The sequence below is a fragment of the Rhinatrema bivittatum genome, chromosome 3 (assembly GCF_901001135.1).
Source record: "Rhinatrema bivittatum chromosome 3, aRhiBiv1.1, whole genome shotgun sequence".
Taxonomy (NCBI): Eukaryota; Metazoa; Chordata; class Amphibia; order Gymnophiona; family Rhinatrematidae; genus Rhinatrema; species Rhinatrema bivittatum.
Genome location: NC_042617.1, coordinates 76,334,498 through 76,356,571, shown reverse-complemented (window position 1 = coordinate 76,356,571; position 22,074 = coordinate 76,334,498). Strand labels below are relative to the sequence as shown.

The following is a 22,074-nucleotide window of genomic DNA, read 5'->3' as shown; positions in this document are numbered from 1 at the left end:
ACCCCAAACACAGATACCCCAACATTTCCCATTTACATACACATGCTTACCTCCCCCAAACATACTCACGCACTTATTCCCTCCATATAAACCCAATTTACATTCAATTCCCACCCACAATATTTCAGCTTTCTACACACAGCTATACAAAAAAACAAAAAAAAACCCACAACCCCATGCACACAATCCCTCCCATTCAAAAAAAAACAAAAAAAACCCAAACAGAATTCTAAAACCAACCACCCTATACATCCATCCTCCCTAGATGTCCTTCCATACTACACATAGGCCTAATATCCCCAGATGTACACTCCTACATCCCTATATACATCTCCACTCAACTCCATGCACACCCCTCATTCATCTACACTCTCCCCCCCCCCACACACACACACACGTTCTACAAATCTCTTAGAAAGCGTTCCTGAAAAAAGCCTCCACATGGCTTTTCTTATTTGTTTAAAAAGAGAAAGATACATCAGGGTCACCACATCTACCTACCTGTATATGGAGCCGCTCATTTTCCTCTATCTTCTTTTGAAGATCTTCATCAAAGACAGTCTTCTGCTCTTGACTCAGCTGAGAAGAGGACTCCCCACTTCTCTAAAAAGAAGACATTTTAATTATTTTACTTTTCATTCATTAAACAATGCATCAGGTGGTTAAACAAACTTAATGCACTTGACCCTTCAGCGAGAGGAACTCTTGAGCATGTGGCCGTCAGGAGATAAAGGATTTTAAGAAGTTCCTAACTTTCCTTCTTCCTCTAGTCTCCCCCATCCATGAATCATAAAATACTGCTAGAGCAGAGATCCTTTTGTGTTAATAAATCTTGTGGTCTGTATCTTTAATAAAAGGAAGGAAGGATAAAAAAAAAAAAAACCCCCCACACACACACAATAAGAAACAAGGCATGAAAAAACATTTAACACTTCCTTTACTTTAGTCCAAGATGAACATTGTTAATGCTTATACAGACCATAGTTACAAAGTAGGTGACTGCAGAAAAAGACCAATCTACTCATCCAGTAATCTGCCAGTTATTTCTGTCCAACCTGCCAGCCACAGAGTGTGACCGCTTGTAAGGTATTGTTCCTTACACAACACTGTCATCTTCACCTTTTATACTCTACCATCTCGCGTAGAAAATCTCCCTATTTCACAAGCAGCAACCCCATTACCTTCTAAAATCTCAACATAATGCTTGTAGTAATTTATATAGCTAACAATACTAGCATAGCAGATGCCCAAACATCTGGCTCTTAAGACTCCCGTGGCCTTTCCAGACAGGACCCCAGTACCACTAACCTGGGGGGATCTCTGGGAAGTTGCAATCTGTTGGAATCAACCCAGCTTCACTGATGGTCTGAGGTATCGCTAACTTGTGCTTCCCATTGTCTCTTCACTTTTTGCAACTAAGGACTCCCTGTACTTAGCCCATACCTTCCTGAATTGTGTTACTGTTTTAGCCTCTAACATAAGGCATTCCAAGCATCCGCCACCCTTTTCATGAAAACATGATTCCCAATGTTACATCTCAGTCTATACTCTAAGATGCCCTGTTTCCACTGAAAAAAAAAAAGTTTGTGTATTAATATCTTTCAAGTATTAAAACGGCTATCAAATCTCCCCAGCTTCTGCTGTCCTTTAGAGTATAATTAAATACTCTACACCCCAAATGCATAACACTGCATTTTTTTTTTTTTTTACTATTGAAACTTTGCTGCCAAGCAGTGGACCACTCCTCAAGCTCTCTTAGATCACTCCTTATTCTGTCTACCCATTCAGGTGTATCCACTCTTTTGCAGATCTTTGTTTCATCCATAAAGGAGACAAACCAGTCCTTATAACCCCTCCGCAATATCACTTACACAGATATTGAACAAAACAAGCCACAGGACAAGCCCTTGAGACATTCCACTCAGTACCTTTCTCATTTCAAAGTGAATTCCATTTACCACCAAGTTTTACCTATTTCACAACCAGTTTCTAATCCAATACACCACCTTAACTCCCACCCTTAAGAGTGCTCATTTTAATTTTGAGTCTGTGTGGAACTATATTAAAATGTTTGCTGAATCCAAGTACATCATACCCAAAACCTACTCCCAATCTAACTCTTTGGTCACTTAAGCAAAGAAACAGTCTTCCTCTGGTAAACCATGCTGCCTTGAATCCTGCAGCCCATTGGATTAAGGATGCTTTACTATCCTTTCTTACAGAAAATCTCCATTAATTTTTCTGCCGCCAAAATCATGGCACCATACCAAGGTTGTGAGGGTGCCTTTAAGAAAAAAAGTTTAACATATTTTGATATAACTATTAGCTGGCCAGAACTTGTGACTTAGCAAACTGACAGCTACGTTTTGCTATTAAGGCCTTCTTCACTAAGGGCCGGATTTTAAGATTTAGGTGTGGGGGTAGATTTGTGCGCGCAACCTGGCGCGCACAAATCTACACCCGATTTTATAACATGCGCGCGCAAGGGGTGCATACTTGTGCACGCCGAGCCGCACAGCCTTCCTCCGTTCTGTCCCCCCCCAACCCGCCCCCCCAGCCCTACCTAAACCCCCCTTACCTTTAACTTAGAAGTTGCGCACGCAGGAGGGGTTTTAAAGGATTACGCGCGTAACCCTTTTAAAATCCGCCTCAAGGCTTTACTTCCATTTTGTATCTATGGGATAGAGACCTTGATGAATCCAGCCTTAAATGACTTTCAAGAGCAAGAGTAGAGGGAGGTAGGTTGAATTCTCAAATGGAGTTGCTCAGATCCACTCAAAAACCTTGTACTGTAAGCAAAATGTAGTCTCTGGAATACTCCTGGCAAACACCCAAATCTATTTGTTTGAAAGTGCTAGATTACAGAATTTAAGAGTCCTCTTAATTATCAGGCTTGATTTTCTAACTGCTCTCTTAGCTTTCTGTCCTCAGATTCTACCCAACTTCATAATATTAGACCTATATCAAATTTGTCTTTTATTGCAAAATTTTTAGAAAGTCATCCAAAAACAACTTGACAATTTATTTTTTTTTTAAAGAGTCTAATAATGTTTTATTCCCAAATCAGTTTGGTTTTAGAAAAAATTTCAGCACTGAAACACTTAATTGCATTAACTGATACGGTTTTAAGGGGTTTTGATACAGGGCAAAGTTGGGGTTTTTTTGTTTTGTTTTTTTAACACTTTTAGATTTGTCTGCCATGTTCGATACTGTTGACCATGAAATTTTAATCAATCGTTTAAAAGAAATTGGAATCTCAGGCTTAACCCCAAAAGTGGTTCGTTTTGTTTCTTAACCAATCCTTTCAAGTCAAAATCAATAACTGTCAGACAAAATTCTAATTCAAACAGGAGTACCTCAGGGTTCCACTTTGTCAGCGACGCTTTTTAATATTATATTTTACCTATTTGTCATCTACTGGCCGGCTTGGGTTTAAAATTTTATATGTATGCTGACGACATACAATTTTTGGGGCCTATTGAAGAGTCCATTGAACATACTTTTAAGATTATTAATGTTTACATCACCTCCATAAAGCAATTATTACAACATTTGAAGATGATTTTAAACATGGATAAAACTGAATTAATTCTACTAGAGAGAAAATGTAGTTACAACTCCATGCCTGATTTGATTCTTGATAAAGATGTTAAAATAACTCCCTCCTTTTTTGCTCATGACCTTGGAGTAATTATAGATACAGAATTGAGTATAAGAAAACATATTGCTGCTGAACTGAAAGACGAATATTTTAAATTATTAACTGAGAAGACTAAAGCAGCTTTTAGAACATTATGATTATAGAACTGTTCTCCAATCGCTTATATTTGCAAACCTAGATTATTGCAATACTTTATTTCTAGGGTTACCATCATCCACAATTAGGCCGCTTCAGGTCTTGCAGAATTCCGCTGCTAGAATTCTTACGGGCAAAAAGAGATACGATCACATTACTGCAGTTCTGGTCTCTTTACACTGGCTTCCAATAAACTATAGAATACAATGTAAATCTGCATGTATAATTCACAATATAATCTATGAAGACAGAACCGAATGGTTGAATTTTTCTTTAAGGTTGCATGTTCTGCAGAAAAACTTGAGATCTACAAACAAAGGTCTTTTAACAATTCCAACAATCAGATCAGCTCGATTGAGTCAAGTGAGAGAATGTGCAGTGTCAATAGCTGGGTCGAAATTATGGAATACATTACCACCACATTTAAGATTAATGGTAGATAAGAAATGTAAGGCAGAACTAAAAACCTGGCTTTTTCAATGTGCTTATACAGAAAATGGGCAGCAGGCAGCTGTTTAGGTCTAATTCTTATCTTTTGATTGTCATCGAGTTTTCTGTTGGTATGGTATTGTATGTTTTAGATATTTTAATAACCACTTTTTAGAAATACTAAAGTAATAAGTTCTCTTTAATCTTAACCTTATTTTAACAGCTAAACTTTGTGTATGTCTCTTTTTTTAAGAATTTTAGCTGTTATTACTATTTGACTGTTTTTTTCTATTTTCTTATTTATTGAATGTTTTAATGTATTTTGATTGTAAATCGTTGTGAAGGCTATGCCGATGTAAAGGTATATAAAAAACAAACTCTCTAGCCAACTTGCAGCTGAATCAATTGAGAAAAACATACAATTTCAAATACTTAATAAAAACAAGGCACTATAAACAAATCTAGCCAAAAGAAAGAGGAAAGAACAGATACTAACCCAAGATAACAAAAGAATTCAGAGTTTGCTTTGCTAGGGCATCAAAGTCTTCAGAACTTACCTTGCTCCTCTTGCCCCGTGCCTCCGTGGCCGCAAGCTCCTCCTGCAGCAGTTCCACCCTCTTCGCAAGCTGCTGATTTCGGAACGTCAAGCTGTCCATTTCTTGTTGCACTTTCCTCAGGGATTGGTCCTTCATCTTCAGCTGTTCCTGGAGGATGAGAAAGCAAGTGTGTGTCCCTTCCTAACAGGTGCATGTCAAAAGAAATAAAGCTACTCACCGAAAACCAAATGAAAATCTTTAATCTGAAGAGCAAGGCATCAGATCTGGGCCTCAGAATCTCAAGACACACCTCTTCTGTTTTTCTTATTAGGACTAATTAACACGAATTAGTGACATTTGCTGAAGGAATGGAAATAAATAAAATGCTGTTTCTTTCTAGTAAGAAAGGGGAAGGCTAAGACTGTAGCAATACAGTAAGTAGAGAGAAACAAAAACGTTCCTTCTTCAAACAACCAAAAACTCTCAGCACTCAATTTTTTGTGGAGTTGGCAAACATGAAATCTGGATTTATTCATTTAAAAAACATTTGTATCCCGCTTCATCCACTGTTCAAAGCCGGTAATAGCAATGAACATACATAAAATTGATTACAAAAACCAGACTAGCATGGCATCAGTTGGTACTAGCTGATTAATGGCAAAATTACTTACCTGATAATTTTGTTTTCCTTGGTGTACAGATGGACTCGGGACCAATGGGTTCATGCTCCCCTGCCAGCAAATGGAGACTGAGCAAGCTGACGTTACAGTATATATAGCCTGCAATAACCCCAGCCTGCAGTATGCTCTTCAAAAGCAACTGTGGACAGACTAGCAAAAAACTTACACGATTAAAAACAGGTAACCAGAACTATACTCAACCAACCATAAACACTGAACTCACATAAGATTCTAGGTACCCCAAGCTATTGACTGGATGAACACTTACCAGTAATCCCTTGGGATCCAGAGCCCCACAGGAGGACTTGACACATTCATGTACAGCCGAGGGCAGGAAGCTAAGTCCATCTGTCTACACTAAGGAAAACAAAATTATCAGGTAATTTCTCCATTTCCTAGCATGTTGACAGATGGACTCAGGACCAGAGGGATGTACCAAAGCTATTCTCCAACAGGGTGGGAGGCTGCCTGCAGTCCAGTCAACGCCGCACGTGCAAAGGCTGCGTCCTCCCGGGCCTGCACATCCAGATGATAAAACCTGGAAAAAGTGTGTAAGGAGGACCATGTCGCAGCTCGGTAGATATCGATGGGAGACAACAGACTAACCTCCACCCATGACTATGCCTGAGCCCTAGTAGAATGTGCCCTAACTTGAGTAGGCAACGGCTATCCAGAATCCACATATTCAGCCGTGACTACCTCCTTAATCCAACAAACTATGGTAGCCCATGAAACCGGAGCACCCTGCTTAGCCAGAATTCACACTTAAGTAATTTGATTTCAACCAGAGAAAACCTACTGATCATCACCTGCCAAAGCTTCCACTGAAAATTTGAGGATTTTTATGAATGCAATTTCATTCCTGTTCAAACCCGATCAATACCTTTCCCTGAAAGCAGCTGCTACAGCTCCAGATATGCCCGTTTATCCAACCAAATTACTGTTTCTACGACTGACAAATATGGAATGCATGGTTCATTGAAACTAGATTACTAAGGTAGTCAAAGACTCATCATTTTCCTGCCTTAAGCTTGACTGAATAAAACAGAATTGTACAAAGCTTATAGCTGAGAAATAGCTTTTGAAGCTGGTTAAAAGCAATGGATATTGCATTTTTTTTAAAAATCTTTTTAAACGTAAGTGAAAATACATTCATAAAAATCTTCAAAATATTTTCAAAATGGAATTTGACAGGTGAATATGCTCAATGGGTTCTCTGTTTAAAATCAAATCCAGAGTTCCACATTGGATGCTAATTTTCCACAAAAAAATTGAGGCTGAGAGTTTGATTTGATGAAGGAGAAATTTAAACTTCCCTATTAAATTTTCTTTCCTTTAATCCTGCCAGACCAGTCCAGACAAGTAGGTTATGTCCTTTCAACAGATAGAGGAGGAAAAATAAAAAAGTTCAACACACTGACTTCACTACTCCTATAAAGGTTTGGTGCTGTCTACAGCTCTTCGGTGTCCTATATCAAAGCTAAGACAACCAAAGACCATTGTTTATTTTGGTTTCCAAATTACCAATGCAACCAAAACCTGATGCAGCCAAAAAATGTACTTTATTTTATTAGGTTTGATAAAACGCCTGTCTTTCACAAATCAAAGTGATTGTTATCAATCTATAAATTTAATAGTTCCTTTACCAAGGTCATGAGATTAGGCCAACTACCTTCAAACTGGGCCCACACGCACTCACTGTTAGTCTTCTGAACTCGTCAGACCGTCTCTGATAGTCGCAGCTTTCCTAGGTGGGTCCCAGACTGGTCTGGCAGGACCAAAGGAAAGGAAATTAAGTTACATTTAAATTTCTTCTTCCTTAGCATCCAAAACAGATTAGTTTAGACAAGTGGGATGTACCATTGCTCAGCCAGTCCAGGCAAAAGGAAACTATAATAGCTCTCAGGAGTCCTGTATACAAGGTGTATCTTCTCCCGGCTTGCACCCTCTTGCTGAAGTGCTTAGAGAAGGGGATGCAATGGAGGCAAAGGTGCTGCCTGCCATTATCCATTGGAAAAACCATTTTCGATTCTGTCTATGAGAAGTCCTGCACCCTCAACTAGCAGGCTTACTTTCCCTCTGAGATCTGCAAACTCTTGCTGGAGCAGGCCAAAGCGCTTATCTCCTTGCTTCTTCCTATCATATCCTTAGAAACTGTTAGAGCACAAAGACCTATCAAAGATGAAGCTGGACACTTACCAACATCTCAAAGATGACCAACAATGGAGATGAGAATGGCCATCCCTGTCCAAGCAGAAATCACAACTTTCTCACCATAAGTGAGAAAAGCCCAACTCCAACAGAAGTGAAACAATCCAAAGAGAGAATACTGGACACAAAGATACACTTTCCTTTCAAATTACAAAAGGCCACCAAGGAGACAGACTTTATCAACCCAACTCAAAGAGATGCTACTCTGACGCTTGAGGGGCAGTGAGGCCAGATCACTTCAAAACTAAGCCCAAGTTCCAAGTCAAGGAGCCCTCTCACAGTGTAGGACTTGAGTTCTTGACGCCACAGAAGAAAGTATCCCATCAGAGAGAGTAGGAAAGGGCTCTTGAGACTGTGTCCCTTGCAGCAAACCAGTGCCAATCTCTGCCCTCTAATGAGACTTGCAGGTTCTGTCTTCATCCTAATTTCCTCAGGTAGAAGGACAAGATTGAATAGATCCAAAGGGAAACAGTCTCTTCCATAAATTGACCTCACAGAGATTCCAAACTCAGGTCCGCTACATGTTCCTCTTTTTGTGCCACCAAGGGCTGTAAACCCCAACACTAAGTACAGTATGTAGCCTGGTTCTTTCAACAGTCAAGGTTGTAAAAAAGAAATGAAGGCATAATCAGGATCCAGAAAACTACAGACCAGTAGGCCTGACTTCAGTGCCAGAAAAAATAGTGGAAAGTGTTCTAAACATCAAAATCACAGAACATATAGAAAGACATGGTTTAATGGAACAAAGTCAGCATGGCTTTAACCAAGGCAAGTCTTGCCTCAAAAATCTGCTTCACTTTTTTGAAGGAGTTAATAAACATGTACCATATTTTTCGCTCCATAAGACGCACTTCCCCCCCCCCCCCCCAAAAGAGGAGGGGGGAATGTCTATACGTCTTATGGAGCGAATATTTAAAAAAAAAACCCAACAAAATAAAAACCTAACTACAACCAATGTTTTTTTTGTCCCTATTCCCCATCCCAACCCTTTAAATTTAGTTAACTACAACCCCCCACCCAAGACTTGCCAAAAGTCCCTGGTGGTCCAGTAGGGGACCGGAGCGATCTCCTGCACTTGGGCCATCGGCTGCCGGTATTCAAAATGGCGCCGATAGCCTTTCCCCTTACTATGTCACAGTGGCTACCGGTGCCATTGGTCGGCCCTGTCACACGGTAAGAGCAATGGACGGTCGGCGCCATCTTGTGCTACCACCATGTGACAGGGGCTGACCAATGGCACCGGTAGCCCCTGTGACATAGTAAGGGCAAAGGCTATCGGTGCCATTTTGAATACCGGCAGCCGACGGCCCAAGTGCAGGAGATCGCTCCAGATCCCCGCTGGACCACCAGGGACTTTTGGCAAATCTTGGGTGGGGGGTTGTAGTTAATTAAATTTAAAGGATTGGTATGGGGAATGGGGACAAAAAAAACCCAAAACATTTTATGCCCTATCCTAATTTGCTCCATAAGATGCACAGACGCCCGGGAACAGAGCCGGTTTAGCACACCATTAAAAAAAAAATAATAATAATAATTTTCCCGCTCTAAATCGTAGGTGCATCTTATGGAGCAAAAAATACAGTAGATAAAGGTAAACCGGTAGATGTAGTATACTTGGATTTTCAGAAGGAGTTTGACAAAGTTCCTCATGAGAGGCTTCTAGAAAAAGTAAAAGACTAAAAAGGGGATAGGTGGCGATGTCCTTTCATGAATTACAAACTGGCTAAAAGACAGGAAACAGAGTAGGATTAAAAGGACAATTTTCTCAGTGGAAGGGAGTGGGCAGTGGAGTGCCTCAGGGATCTGTATTGGGACCAATACTTTTCAATATATTTAAAAATGATCTGGAAAGAAAAATGACAAGCGAGGTAATCAAATTTGCAGATGATACAAAATTGTTCAGAGTAGTTAAATCACAAGCAGATTGTGATAAATTGCAGGAAGACCTTGTGAGACTGGAAAATTGGGCATCCAAATGGCAGATGAAATTTAATGTGGATAAGTGCAAGGTAATGCATATAGGGAAAAATAACCCATGCTATAGTTACACAATGTTAGGTTCCATATTAGGAGCTATCACCCAAGAAAGATCTAGGCATCATAGTGGATAACACATTGAAATAATCGGTTCAGTGTTCTGCGGCAGTCAAAAAAGCAAACAGAATGTAGGGAATTATTAGAAAGGGAATGGTGAATAAAACAGAAAATGTCATAATGCCTCTATATCGCTCCATGGTGAGACCACGCCTTGAATTCTGTGTACAATTCTGGTCGCTGCATCTCAAAAAAGATAATTGTGATGAAGAAGGTACAGAGAAGGGCGACCAAAATGATAATGGGAATGGAACAGCTCCCCTATGAGGAAAGACTAAAGAGGTTAGGACTTTTCAGCTTGGATAAGAGACGGCTGAGGGGGAATATGATAGAGATGTTTAAAATCATGAGAGGTCTAGAATGGGTAGATGTGAATCTGTTATTTACTCTTTCAGATAATAAAAAGACTAGGGGGCACATTTAAAACTAATCAGAGAAAGTTCTTTTTCACTCAACGCACAATTAAACTCTGGAATTTGTTGCCAGAGAATGTGGTTAGTGCAGTTAGTGTAGCTGGGTTTAAAAAAGGTTTGGATAAGTTCTTGGAGGAGAAGTCTATTACCTGCTATTAATTAAGTTGACTTAGAAAACACCCACTGCTATTACTAGCAATAGTAGCATGGAATAGACTTAGTTTTTGGGAACTTGCCAGGTTCTTATGGCCTGGTTTGGCCACTGTTGGAAACAGGATGCTGGGCTTGATGGACCCTTGGTCTGACCCAGGGTAAAAGGTAAAAGAGCATCCCTGCTTGCCCTGTCAGACCTCAGTCCTAGGAACACCCAAGCTCTAGGTAGATACACACACAGAGGACTAGATGCAGTCATGTCTCTGCCAGGCTATTCAAACCCCCCACAGGTTCCTGCTTTATTTTTTGACCAAAGACATGCTTATCTTCGAGCTTTGCAGAGTTGATCTGAATTTACTCACAGGTGACCTACATAGGGCAAAGGTCACTTCTGCCAATCCATACACTCTGGGGTCCCAAGCGTGGCAGTTCAAAACATTTGTCTGTATAACAGCATTGGCCATGTGAGCTGCTGCTAGGTCCTGCTGGGGACCTCCGCCCTGGACCAAATCAGACGCACTTACCAGACTACCAGAAAGCAACTAGATTTCCTCAACTTATTTACATCAGCTATTAGCCTTACATTGATTGCCTTTTTTTTTTATATATACCGTCACATTGGCATAGCCTTCACAACGGTTGACAATCTGAGTACTAGATGGCAAGCCTCCTTCGAGGAAAGCTGGACCTAGCAGGGGAGGACTCACATCCCAAATACATTGATGCTGCCTGGGGAGTCCATTTTTTTTTTTAGCAGAGACTCAGTCTTTCTATCATGGTGTCCCTAAATATTGGGCTTCCATCCCATCCAACTGTGCTCTTACAAAGTGGGTCTTCTCTTCCTTGGGAAGGGAATATAGCTCCCGCATCGTCTTGGCCACTATATAAAGAGAAGAATCAAGTGTCTCCTACCAAAATCTCCTCTCCAACAGTCAGAAGTACTCGTAAACTCTTAGTGAGGGGAAGGGCTACAAACACCCAGGAATACAGGATCCCCTCTGGATTATTGCCTCTCATTGCTCATCCAAGAGCCACAGGGAGTCTTACCCTGGAATTATAGATCACCAACTCCTCTCTCCTGAGCAACCTCCCACTCAGGCACCATCCTCTGAAAAGCAACCTTCCCCTATTCCTCCTCTCGTCCAGCCACATCTCGGACTATCCTAGCCAGTGGAATGCTCTTGCACACACACACACACACACACACACACACACACACACACCCCCACCAAATATACTGCCAAACATAACCTAAAGATCTTCCAAGCACGGAGACTGAAAAGGGTTATATGAAGGGCTTAAGGAGGAATCCTAAGGCTGATCTCCCCTCCATGGGAATGGACATCTCATGAGTTACCATTACTAAGGCATAGGGAAAAAATATTTCTGGAGCCCCCCATTCCGCTGCAATCCTGACGTAAATGAACTGATATAGTTTTTTAAAAAAGGCCTAGAAAGCTTAATTCTCAGTCCTCCTTCCCCCCCCCCCATATGAGACAATAAGACTGTAATTTAACAACTGAGTCATGAATTTTGTATCTGAGGTGCCTTAAAGCGATGTGGTTTGAGGTGATTCAATTTTCTTTAAATCAGTTATCCTGGATTAACTCCTTTTGTACATTTTTCAGAAACCGGGATTGTTACTATTGAGAAGTGTGTAAGCGGATGTTCCCCTGAAGGAGGAAATATTGTTCCAAAACACTGCAATGCTGGGCTGGTGCAATGACAAAAGTATGAAACACAGATATTTTAGGACGCTTACGCTGTTGCCACACATCTGTGGTCTTCTCCCAGAAGATTAAGCACAAAAATAAGTGCAGTTTCAAAATCTGTTTTATGTGCAATAGGAAAATATGCTCTAAAAAAGTGTTATAAAAGGATACACATCAATATAGTATGATCGATCAATTACAACACATTAAGTGGAAGTGATATGCAGCCCTGGTACTAAATAAAAGTTATCGCACTGTAGTGTTCCTTGCTTCCCTTGAATTTTTGTTTATAAGTGAGATCACAATATATGTTATAGACCCTGCAAAGGCAGGCAGCGCTTTGGAGTCTCACTGCATGGATGAGACGATGGCGCAGGAAAGAGCTTGAGTTTTCTTAGGAACCAGGCAACATTTGGAAAGGGGGGAACCTATTCTGAAAGGATGGGCTCCACCTTAAACGGAATCACAAGCAGATTCCACGAAACAGCAGGAAGATCTTGCGAGACTGAGAATGATACAAAAACTAGGGGATATTTACTGAAGTTAATATGTAGCACATTTATAACAAATCAGAGAAAAAAAATTCTTTCACCCTCAATTCTCAATTAAGCTCTGGAATTTATTTTATTGCAAGAGGATGTGGTAAAGGCAGAGTTTAAAAAAAAGGTTTGGACAAGTACTTGGAGAAGTCCATTATCTAGTAACCAGATAGACTTGAGAAGAGCTTGTGACCTGGACTGGCCACTGTTGGAAACAAGATACTGGCTTTGATGGATCCTTGGTCTGATCCAGTATGGCAATTCTAATGTTATGCTCTAAGACCTTCCAGAGCCATCACAAACCAAAGGCTTTGTTCTTAATAAACATCAACTTGGGGGGACAAACTTGTTCCCTGGCCAAACCAGGCCACAAGCAACACATGGAATTTACCTGCAAGGCTGGCCTTATTGAAGAATGGCAGAGCAGCTGAGTCTTTCGGTTGCCACAGTACACTGCACAGGAAACAAGGCCACCACACTAGGCAATGGGCCTGCCAGCCTCAAGGCTTCCCTATTTGCCACTGGTGATCGGGACTCTAGCTTGTTCGCCAGAACCATGGCCTCCACGCCACAGACCACCTTCCTCGAGGCAAGTCTGCAGCGGGAGCTGGCACCTGGTGCTTGTCCGCTCAAGAGGGCTGAGCTGCTTCCGTGAATCCCAGGGGACCCCACTATAACCTGAAGCCTGATCCAGCCTTCTGTTTTCACCTTTGGCTCCTCTCTCTTTTTTTTTTTTTTTACCTTTATGCAAACCACCACCAAGACGTTGTCTACTGCAGAGAAGGAATGAAAAGTCGGTACAGCCACACTTCCACTGGCCAGAGAAATGCTAAGCCCCCTCAGAGAGCCATTTCTTAGAAGGAAGTAAAATCAGCCATGACTTGTCATCCAATAAGCTACCCCCAGCTCAACCCAGATTCACAGAATAGGGAGATCAGGCCAAGGCAATTGCCTCTAAAGCCCAGGTCTGCTGCACCAGTGGAGATACCTGCTATGACTTGCTGGAAAAGAGAAAATACTGAAGAACTGACAGCAGCACCAGACCTGTTTAGTGAAGTTGGCTTTGAGCTTTTTTCTGTTTCTGTCTGCTAGCAGGAAGATGTCTGGTCTGACCTGGTACGGTCGATAAGGAATGAAGTTTATGTTTCTCTCCACATAGTGTATTGACATTTTGAGTACGAGAGAGTAAGTATAACATATTTTAGCATTATTACACTTACCAACATTATATACTAGTCACTAAACCATTCACTTTTTTTATTTAGATTTTATATTCTGCTTTTCTACTACTTCAAAGTAGATTACACTGAAGTAATGTAGGTATTTCCTGTCCCCAGGAAGCTCATAATCTACAATTGTACCTGAGGTAATGGAGGGTGAAGTGACTTGCCAAAGGCACAAGCAGCAGCAGTGGGAACTGAACCCTGGTTTTCCTGATTCGCAGCCTGCTTTAACCACCAGACTACCTCTCTTAATTTAAATAATATAAATAGAGTGTGGAAAGGTCATTTCTTAAGACTATGAACAACATTTTCCCCTAAGAGCAGATGAGACTGAACAAAACTTCTAAATCAATGGTAAAGACCTGGCTGAAGCTTCCATAGCTAATGAATTACTTGGTTAAACTTGAGAAGCATAATAGTTATCTCCCTGAAGAAATTCATATACATTTCATGAAAAAAAAAAAAGTGACTGGACTATTAAAACAGAACTCCAAATAACCGTATTACCAGTAAGAATTCTAATTGGATGCTCGTGCAGTAATAGTCCAGACCCTTCCATCTGCCTCAGCAATCAGATTTTTGAACAAGGTTGGGTGTGAGGAGAGTGGAGAGATGTCAAAGAACCACATGCAACAGCAACCAAGGCTGCCAAGAGGCAGAGTCTGAAAAAAAGAATGCCATGCAGTCAAAGAGCTGTCCTACAGCTCTCCACATGCACTTTCAGCAAATGCAGTACAAATAAATAGTTCTATAAGTGATCTCTTACTCCCACAGCAGCTTGAAATCATCGAGTTTTCTAGTGGTCACAAAATAACTGAGCTATCTTGAAATAGCAGGTTTAGAAGGCGATAAACCATTTTTTTAATTCCAAATATGATGAAAATTATGGAAGACTTTTTGAATGTTTTAGTACCAACTATAAAGAAATACATCTTAACATCAAGACAATATAACACAGCTTCCCTTGCATTGGCAGCAAAAGAACGGTAGGAATTACTTGGCTGAGATACAAAGATGAAGATACTTTGGGAATAAGAGGAGTGATTGTTCCTGTAGAAAAACAATTTTTCAGTACAAAAAATACTTGTACTTTTCACCCACTGGCTAAGCTCATGCCTAGAGGTGTTTTTTTTGGTTTTTTGTTTTGTTTTTTTTATGGATAGGAAATGCTAAAGATTGGTCCTATAGGTTAAGTGGAGTACTATTCAGGGGCATCAAAAGAAACCAAGGAAGAAGAAAAGATCTGAGCTTCAGCGTAAGCAGGCACTCAAAAAAAAAAAACAAAAAACACCCTACATCTCTGTGAAAGTCTAACCATCAACATAAGGTTTTAGCTGTGGCAAGAACTCTAAGAGAACTAAGGAGATAGACATCACTGGCAAACGCAGTGTACCTCATCCAGATGTCCTAACAATATATGGGAGAAACCAAACAGGCATGCCACAGCAGTTCGAGCCACTAGCGATGCATTACATCCAACCCAAAACAGGCATACGTTTTCTAAAGGCATCTTTAAAAACAGGCAGAGGAGGAGGATGACGACGACATAGGAACTAAGACAGACTACCCAAGACATGGATTCATGAGTCACAACGGTAACCTTTAATAACGTCTGCTCACGGTCATGAGGCAGCACTACCTCAACAGCCCATTCTCAATATTCCTAACAACTCTAACAAATGAACTGCTGCTGAAATTAATAGCATAATTCAAGGTCCACTTGAGACCCCTGTAGGAATTCTGCTGCGCGAATTCCTCCTTTCCTTCCTACAAGACCACTGAATTCTCAAAACCTCATGCATTGCAACATCTTTGTATGTTGAGCCAATGCAAGATATCAAAACCTACTCAAAATCCTTTCTAAACAGGCAAAAGTCATTTCTGTATACCTTCTGCTAATGAACTCTGCAAAGATGGAAAAAGTTTCAACAAAAAACAGAGAATTAAAAAAGGGTCTCTTCCACTGCTTAAGAAGTTTTATTCGATTTCTGCTCTCTGGAAGAAATAACCACTCATGTCTGGACTATCAGCATCCAGATCTGGAACAGCTTATTTGTCTGAGATGGGGGCATATGCACAGATTGCTGATTATCTAAATTAATTTCAGGCTAAAAGTCAGGCAAAGAAAAAAACAAACCGAAGTTGAGAATACTACCTTTAAAGCTGCAGAATTTGCTTGTTCATCCACAACCGCCTTTTTCAGCACTTGATTCTGGGCTCGAAGCTAAAAAAAAGATTTATAAATCATTATTCATCTGCTAAACACTTTCAATTTTATTTTTAGCAAAACATTTTCTGTAAGCAACTTTTAAAGCACAAAGTATACAGTAAGTGCTTACAACACATTTATGCCTTTATGGGTGTAGGTCTATGTTACTCCCAGGTATGATCTAAGGGACAATTTTCAAACAGCCTGCAAAGCTATAAAGTGCATGGGTGCTTTTAGTATGTGCAATTTACACTGATTTTATGAGAAAAATGGCATAGGTAGTCTCTCTTTGAAAAGACGGGTAAAGTACACACACACTCAGTCTGTTCTTTTCTGCAGGCAGTGGGGGGGGGGGGAGGGGGGGTGATAAATGGCACATGTACATGTGCTGCTTTCCTTCTGACCTACATGCCTCTGGGAGGGCCTCCTTGCAGTCCACGGGAAGCCTGCGCATACTTTGAACTGGACTGAGCGAGGACATTTTTCAGACAGACAAAGAATTTTGAAATTTGCCCTGTAAACAGACAGGGGACAAGTAATAATTACTTGTACAGTACACAGAAATCAGGCATAAGGCCTGCTTGAAAACATAAGCACAATTTATTTCAGGCCTAGTTTTTCTGGGATTTGTGGCCTAAGATTCCCTCCAGGTATTCAACGTCTCGAACAGTGGCAAACAGTTTATTTAGGTGAAATCTGGTCAAGAACCTCAAACAAAAACCTGAGGAGAAAAAAATAAAAGCCGGGTGTATGATCACAGTATTAATGTCACCAAGATTAATCTGTAAAGCTGAGAAACTGTTAGAGAAATCTCTTTAGAATGGAATGTAATTAGCCTGTATTGTTCAGAGAACCTATTGCCAATCATAAAACCCTGTGCTGACCTGAAAATGTTCAATAAAACCCAGCTCTGCTCTAGGAGGCACACACAGCTTATCACAACTTTAAAAAGACTCAAGACACAGGAAAGAATGGGGGGTTGGAGGGAAGATATGAGCGGATTGTCAGACTCAGCTGCAGGATGGAGATGTTTAGCTATCCTGATTTATTACATAAAAATACTGTACTACTTGATTTGCAATATGAAAATGTTATCATGGTCACTAGGCTGACAAAGAAAATAAATACAAATTTCAATAAAGTGTAATAGAAAGAGAAGGATATAAAATAGTTCCCACTAAAACATTTCTGACACAAAATAAGTTTTGTGGAGGAAAAAAAGAAAATTTCAAGCAAGCTGTTTAAGAAAGCTAAACAATCAATACACTGTATGTGGAAACCTGCAAAAAATATGCAGATACCAGCTCAGCTGCCAGAGATTGCTAATTTCTGGACTCCTCTAGGCCTAAGGGCAGATCATTCTGATTTGCTTCTCCTCCACCACCACCCCTACAATTACCCAGGTCCGCACCAGCAGCCTTCTGCACCCAGCCTCAAGAGTCTGAACCATAAGCACGGGCCTGCTCTGGTCACACAGCAGGATTCCCCAACCTGAAGACAATCCACACCCCCTCTTCTCAACTGCAACTGCCTGAACCTCATTCACTCAGCCTCAAGATAAAAGGAATAATAAGGTGCTGGAGTGGACATCATAGTGCAAGGTTAGTAAAGAACACTTAGGCCTAGTAAGGCCAAGGTTACTCATCCTCTCTCCAGCTCTGTGCCAGTGAGAAGAGAAACTTCTGGTTATCATGATGACAGCCAACTTGCCTGCAAGAGATAAAGTCTGCCCAACATCTTCATACACCTACAAACCATTTCACAGACATTTGGGAAGCACTTTATAGAGCATGGAGGTCTAACAGCCGCCGCCGCCACCACCAGAAATTCCCTAACAGCCATGGATCCACATCCCTAATGGATGTGGATCCATGGCTGGAGTGTACTCTAGCCATGACTAACTCATGGCTAGAGTACGCTCCAGGCAGAGATGGGTATCCACTGCAGCCTGCCGAAACAGCCAGTCACTAAATCATCTCAAAAAAGTGATGGATCAAAGAATCTCTACTGAGAAATTCTCCAGCCAGGCACGGACAGAGCATCCCATCTAAGCAACAGAGAGCTATAATACGGTGTACATATATGAAGCAATGCAGAGCACAGCTGCAGCAGCATGACAGACCAGGCAGCAATATTCCTGTTTCCAAACCAGGGAACTAGCTAACTGGATAGGAGACACCCTATTTATTTGGTAGCTAGATATAAGAAAAACATTTCTATATTGAGCTGACCTACTACAGGTACTCGAATTATCTGTATAACAATACAATAAATTTGTTGGTCTATCTGCCCTCTATATGTCAGGGTCAGCGGGATTCAAACCCACTGAGCAAGAGGCCTTGATGACAGAACCACAAGGACTCTGAAGCACAACACATCCCCTAATATCAAGACAAGAAATGTTAAGGAGGCCCGCCTCTAAAGGCCTCCTACTGGACCAGAATTGGGTGAGGCTTCCAATAGACTGCAGTATAAAAGGAAGCCCACCTGGCCACACCTCTGCAGCTCCAACAGCCCAAAGTTGAGTTCACTTCGTATATCCTGTTGCCTGACCATGTTCCTAGCTCTGATTTCCTGCTGTAGCTTCTGGCTCCTGATCTGGTCCTACCCTAGCCCCCCCCCAGTACTCTTCCGGACTTTCTGGCATGCCAAGTGCCTGAAACGATCTGCAGCCACCTGAACCCATGGGCTTAACCTGCAGGGAGCGGCAGTTGCTTCGGGTGAAGACTTCTGCTCCAGAACACCCACCCTTCCTAAAGGTATGTCCATTCGCTATTATACCCATGTTCAGACCCATAGTGGAGTGAGCTGGTACAGTATCTCACCATGCTCCCTAACTGTAACTTGTCTGCACCATGACTGTCACTGGTGATGCTGATATTCAGTATGGCCATTTTAATACAGGTCAGTCTAACAGCCATGGGAGAGCCAATATTTTTTTCTGTTTGTACAGCACATCACATTTTTTTTTTCAAAAAGATTTTGCAACAAAAAAACAAAACAAAACAACTTATGGCCTGCAGTTTATAAAACACCTCAACCATGTGTCTAAGACAGTGGTTCTCAACCAGCGTGTCACCATACTTCCCGGTCCCCCGCTGTTCCCCCTGCCCCAGCAAAACAGGAATTCATCCTCTGCCCGGACTTAAGATGCTGATAGCTCTCCTACTACGTTCCACCCGGGCTGAGTCTGCAGCACCAGCATGGTCTATTCTTCCCTCTCCCACGTCCTGGAAGAAGTGGTATGCAGCGGCTATGTGTGCGAGAAGAAGAGACCACATCAGCCCGAAGAAGGGCAGCGCATAAGAGGAACAACATCAGCCTCTGCAACGGCTAGGAGTCCTTTCTTGACACCACAAGGGCTGGAAGTGGAGGAGGCTGCTGCAGTCACTAGTTCAGTGGTGGGACAGAAAAAGTGAGAAGCGAGCAAGCATATATGTGTTTGAGCTCGTGTGTGTGTATGTGGGAGACTGCATGTAAGTGAGTGATAGAGAGTCTGAATGTTTAAGTGTATGATTGAAAACCTGTGTGAAAGAGTATGCGTATGATTGAGAACCTGTATGTGTAAGTGAAAGAGATGTGTATATAAGAGCCTGTGTATAAGAGAAAGCGTGTGTGTCTGTGTGTTATTGAGAGCGCGCGAGCACTTGTGTGACAGAGGAGAAAGTTGCAAGCAAACCATCCCTCCCTACTGCAAATTCAAAACAATCTCAGGGAACCTGGACAGCAAATGTTCCCAGGGATGCAGAGGAAAAAAAAAGTGTTTTGATCCTTATGTTTCATTGAGTCTGTGTCTGCTATTCTGAAATATTTATTGGTATCTAGAAATTTTTGATATGGAGTTTTCAATTATTGGATATTCCACTCATCAGCTGTTTCGAAATAATCTGTTCTTTTTGTTAGTTTTACTGCTATTGATTTTACTTTTCTTGATTTGTTTTGAGGACTGAAGTTTCTTTCCTTTGTTACACTGCATACAGTCTCTCTGGCTTATTGTGGTTTCCAGTTCAGTTTTTGTCTGCATTATTTTTATTTATTATTATTATTTAAGGGTTTTTTATATACCGGGGCACGTTAAAAACATCACCTCGGTTCACAATGTAACATAACATAGCAACAGGCTTTACAATAATTTATAGTAGGAGGAAACATTGAGGCAACTAATTCAACTTGAAAGGTGGTTACATGTTCACATATTTTAAGTATATTCACATTAACTATATTCACAATAACTATATTTACATTTTAATTATTCACATGGTGCCAGGGAATATATGCGGTTAGATCAGGTGGTAGGATGGTGGGGAGGGTGAGGATGAGGGAGGGTTGGAGGAATGGGAATGGGGGTTGGAGGAATGGGAATGGGAATGGATGAGGATCATGGTTGTTAAGTTCAATAGGGCGTGTCAGTCAGGGGGGGGCGTGAGGGTGGGGTGTGTATCTATGGGAGTAGACGGTTAGTCAGGGTATGCTAGTTTGAAGAGCCAGGTTTTAAGATTCTGTTTGAATTTTTTATGGCAGGGTTCCTGGCGTAGGTGGGGTGGCATATTGTTCCAATGGGAAGTGCCTGCTATAATGAATGATCTATCTCTGATCGTGGCATGTTTGATGACTTTGGGGAAGGAGTCAGGAGTTTGGCTTGGTGCTGTTTTCTAGTTGGTCTGGTTGTGTTGTGGAGATGGAGATGTTCAGGGAACCAGTGCATGTCTTGGTTGTGAATGGCTTTGTGTATGAGGGTGAGGGATTTATAGATTATCCTGGAGGTTATTGTTTATCCTGGAGGTTGCATGTTTCCTTTATTCTTTATTAAGTGAGGGTCTGCACATGTAATTGAGCTGAGGTATTCTGCTGGTGTGTAGTTTCTGTGTAGGCCTTTATAGCAGCCTGGCTTGGTCTGTTTTCCTAATAGGAGGTGTATTGGTGCCTTAAGGCCTGGTGTAATATTTTCAGTGTTGCCTTAGGTAAGGTGGTTACTGTTTGAGTGCTAGAAATTGGTGCAGTTTTAGTATGGGATGTTTACTATTTATGCAATTTTTGTTCAGAGTACTTACTTTTCCCTCATGTCATTCTTAATAAAAATACTGGACCTTTATTTTTATTTATTTTTAATTCCATTGTGAATTGTAATGAGCAGTGTGTGTCACACATGTAACATGGTCTGTCATGTGTGTCACGATGGGAAAAAGGTTGAGAACTATTAGTCCAAGGCAACAAGAAGTTCCCTATCATGCCCACACGAAACACCTCAACTTGCTTGTAAATATTTATATATATATTCCATTATGTACTTTATGCACAGTTTTAGTGATACTGGCTCATAGTGTGCCTTTCTGTACACTTCTGTGATAGGTACACAATGAGACACAATGAGGATGCAAAAGACTGTTTTCCCCCAATATACTATATCTGATGGTTTCTACATTTCATGAAGCATCAACATAAAATACAAAACATTCGCTTTGTTGTGCAACATTCTGTCATCATGCCAATGCAGCAAAATAATTTGAAAAGAATCTTCAAGCAGCAAAAACCACAGTGAATTCAGATGGGACTGTGATCATATACCAGTTTTTCATACAAGCCTATCACATAGCCATAAAGACAGTACTTTAAATGTGTACAAGTTCTGCCTTCACACGGGTGTAAAAAAGCGCTAGACTGAGAAAATTGATACAAATTGGCTACTTCCAGCATGAGTGATGAGGCTAAAGCAGACCCTGTGCTATAAAGGAAGTCACACGGCTGATGCCACTGGTCCTGGGGAGGTGGAGGGTGCCAGAAGAGGTTGACAGGCAGGAGCTAAGAAGAGGAATGGGTGGAGTTAGATGATGAGTTGAGTTGCTGGAGGTAGAACCAGTTCAGAAGACCAGCAGATCTTCCAGCTAGCAAAGTAAATGCAGCCCGGTGACCCACTGCCTTTTTTCTTCAGGAAAAGGAGATGACAGTCCTCGTCCATCTGACCCCTCTTAAGTTTTTAGGTAGGTTAGGGCTAATGCAGATAGTGGGAAAGTAGTAACCCCAATGTTACAGGATGGACAGACTAAAGTACCCTGTGAAACTGCTCAGATAGCACAGGGCT

General features: G+C 41.3%; 1 protein-coding gene across 2 annotated transcripts in view; it reads right to left on the bottom strand.

Moving 5' to 3' along the window:
- PPP1R21 (protein phosphatase 1 regulatory subunit 21) overlaps window positions 1–22,074 on the bottom strand; it is a 188,354-nt gene that overhangs the window by 155,216 nt on the left and 11,064 nt on the right. For both annotated transcript variants that reach the window (XM_029593392.1, XM_029593391.1), the window contains exons 2-4: window positions 15,942–16,010; window positions 4,783–4,929; window positions 502–603 (exon numbers count right to left, since the gene is read on the bottom strand). In XM_029593392.1, coding sequence (XP_029449252.1) covers window positions 502–603; window positions 4,783–4,929; window positions 15,942–16,010 — 318 coding nt within the window. The remainder of the gene's footprint in view (window positions 1–501; window positions 604–4,782; window positions 4,930–15,941; window positions 16,011–22,074) is intronic.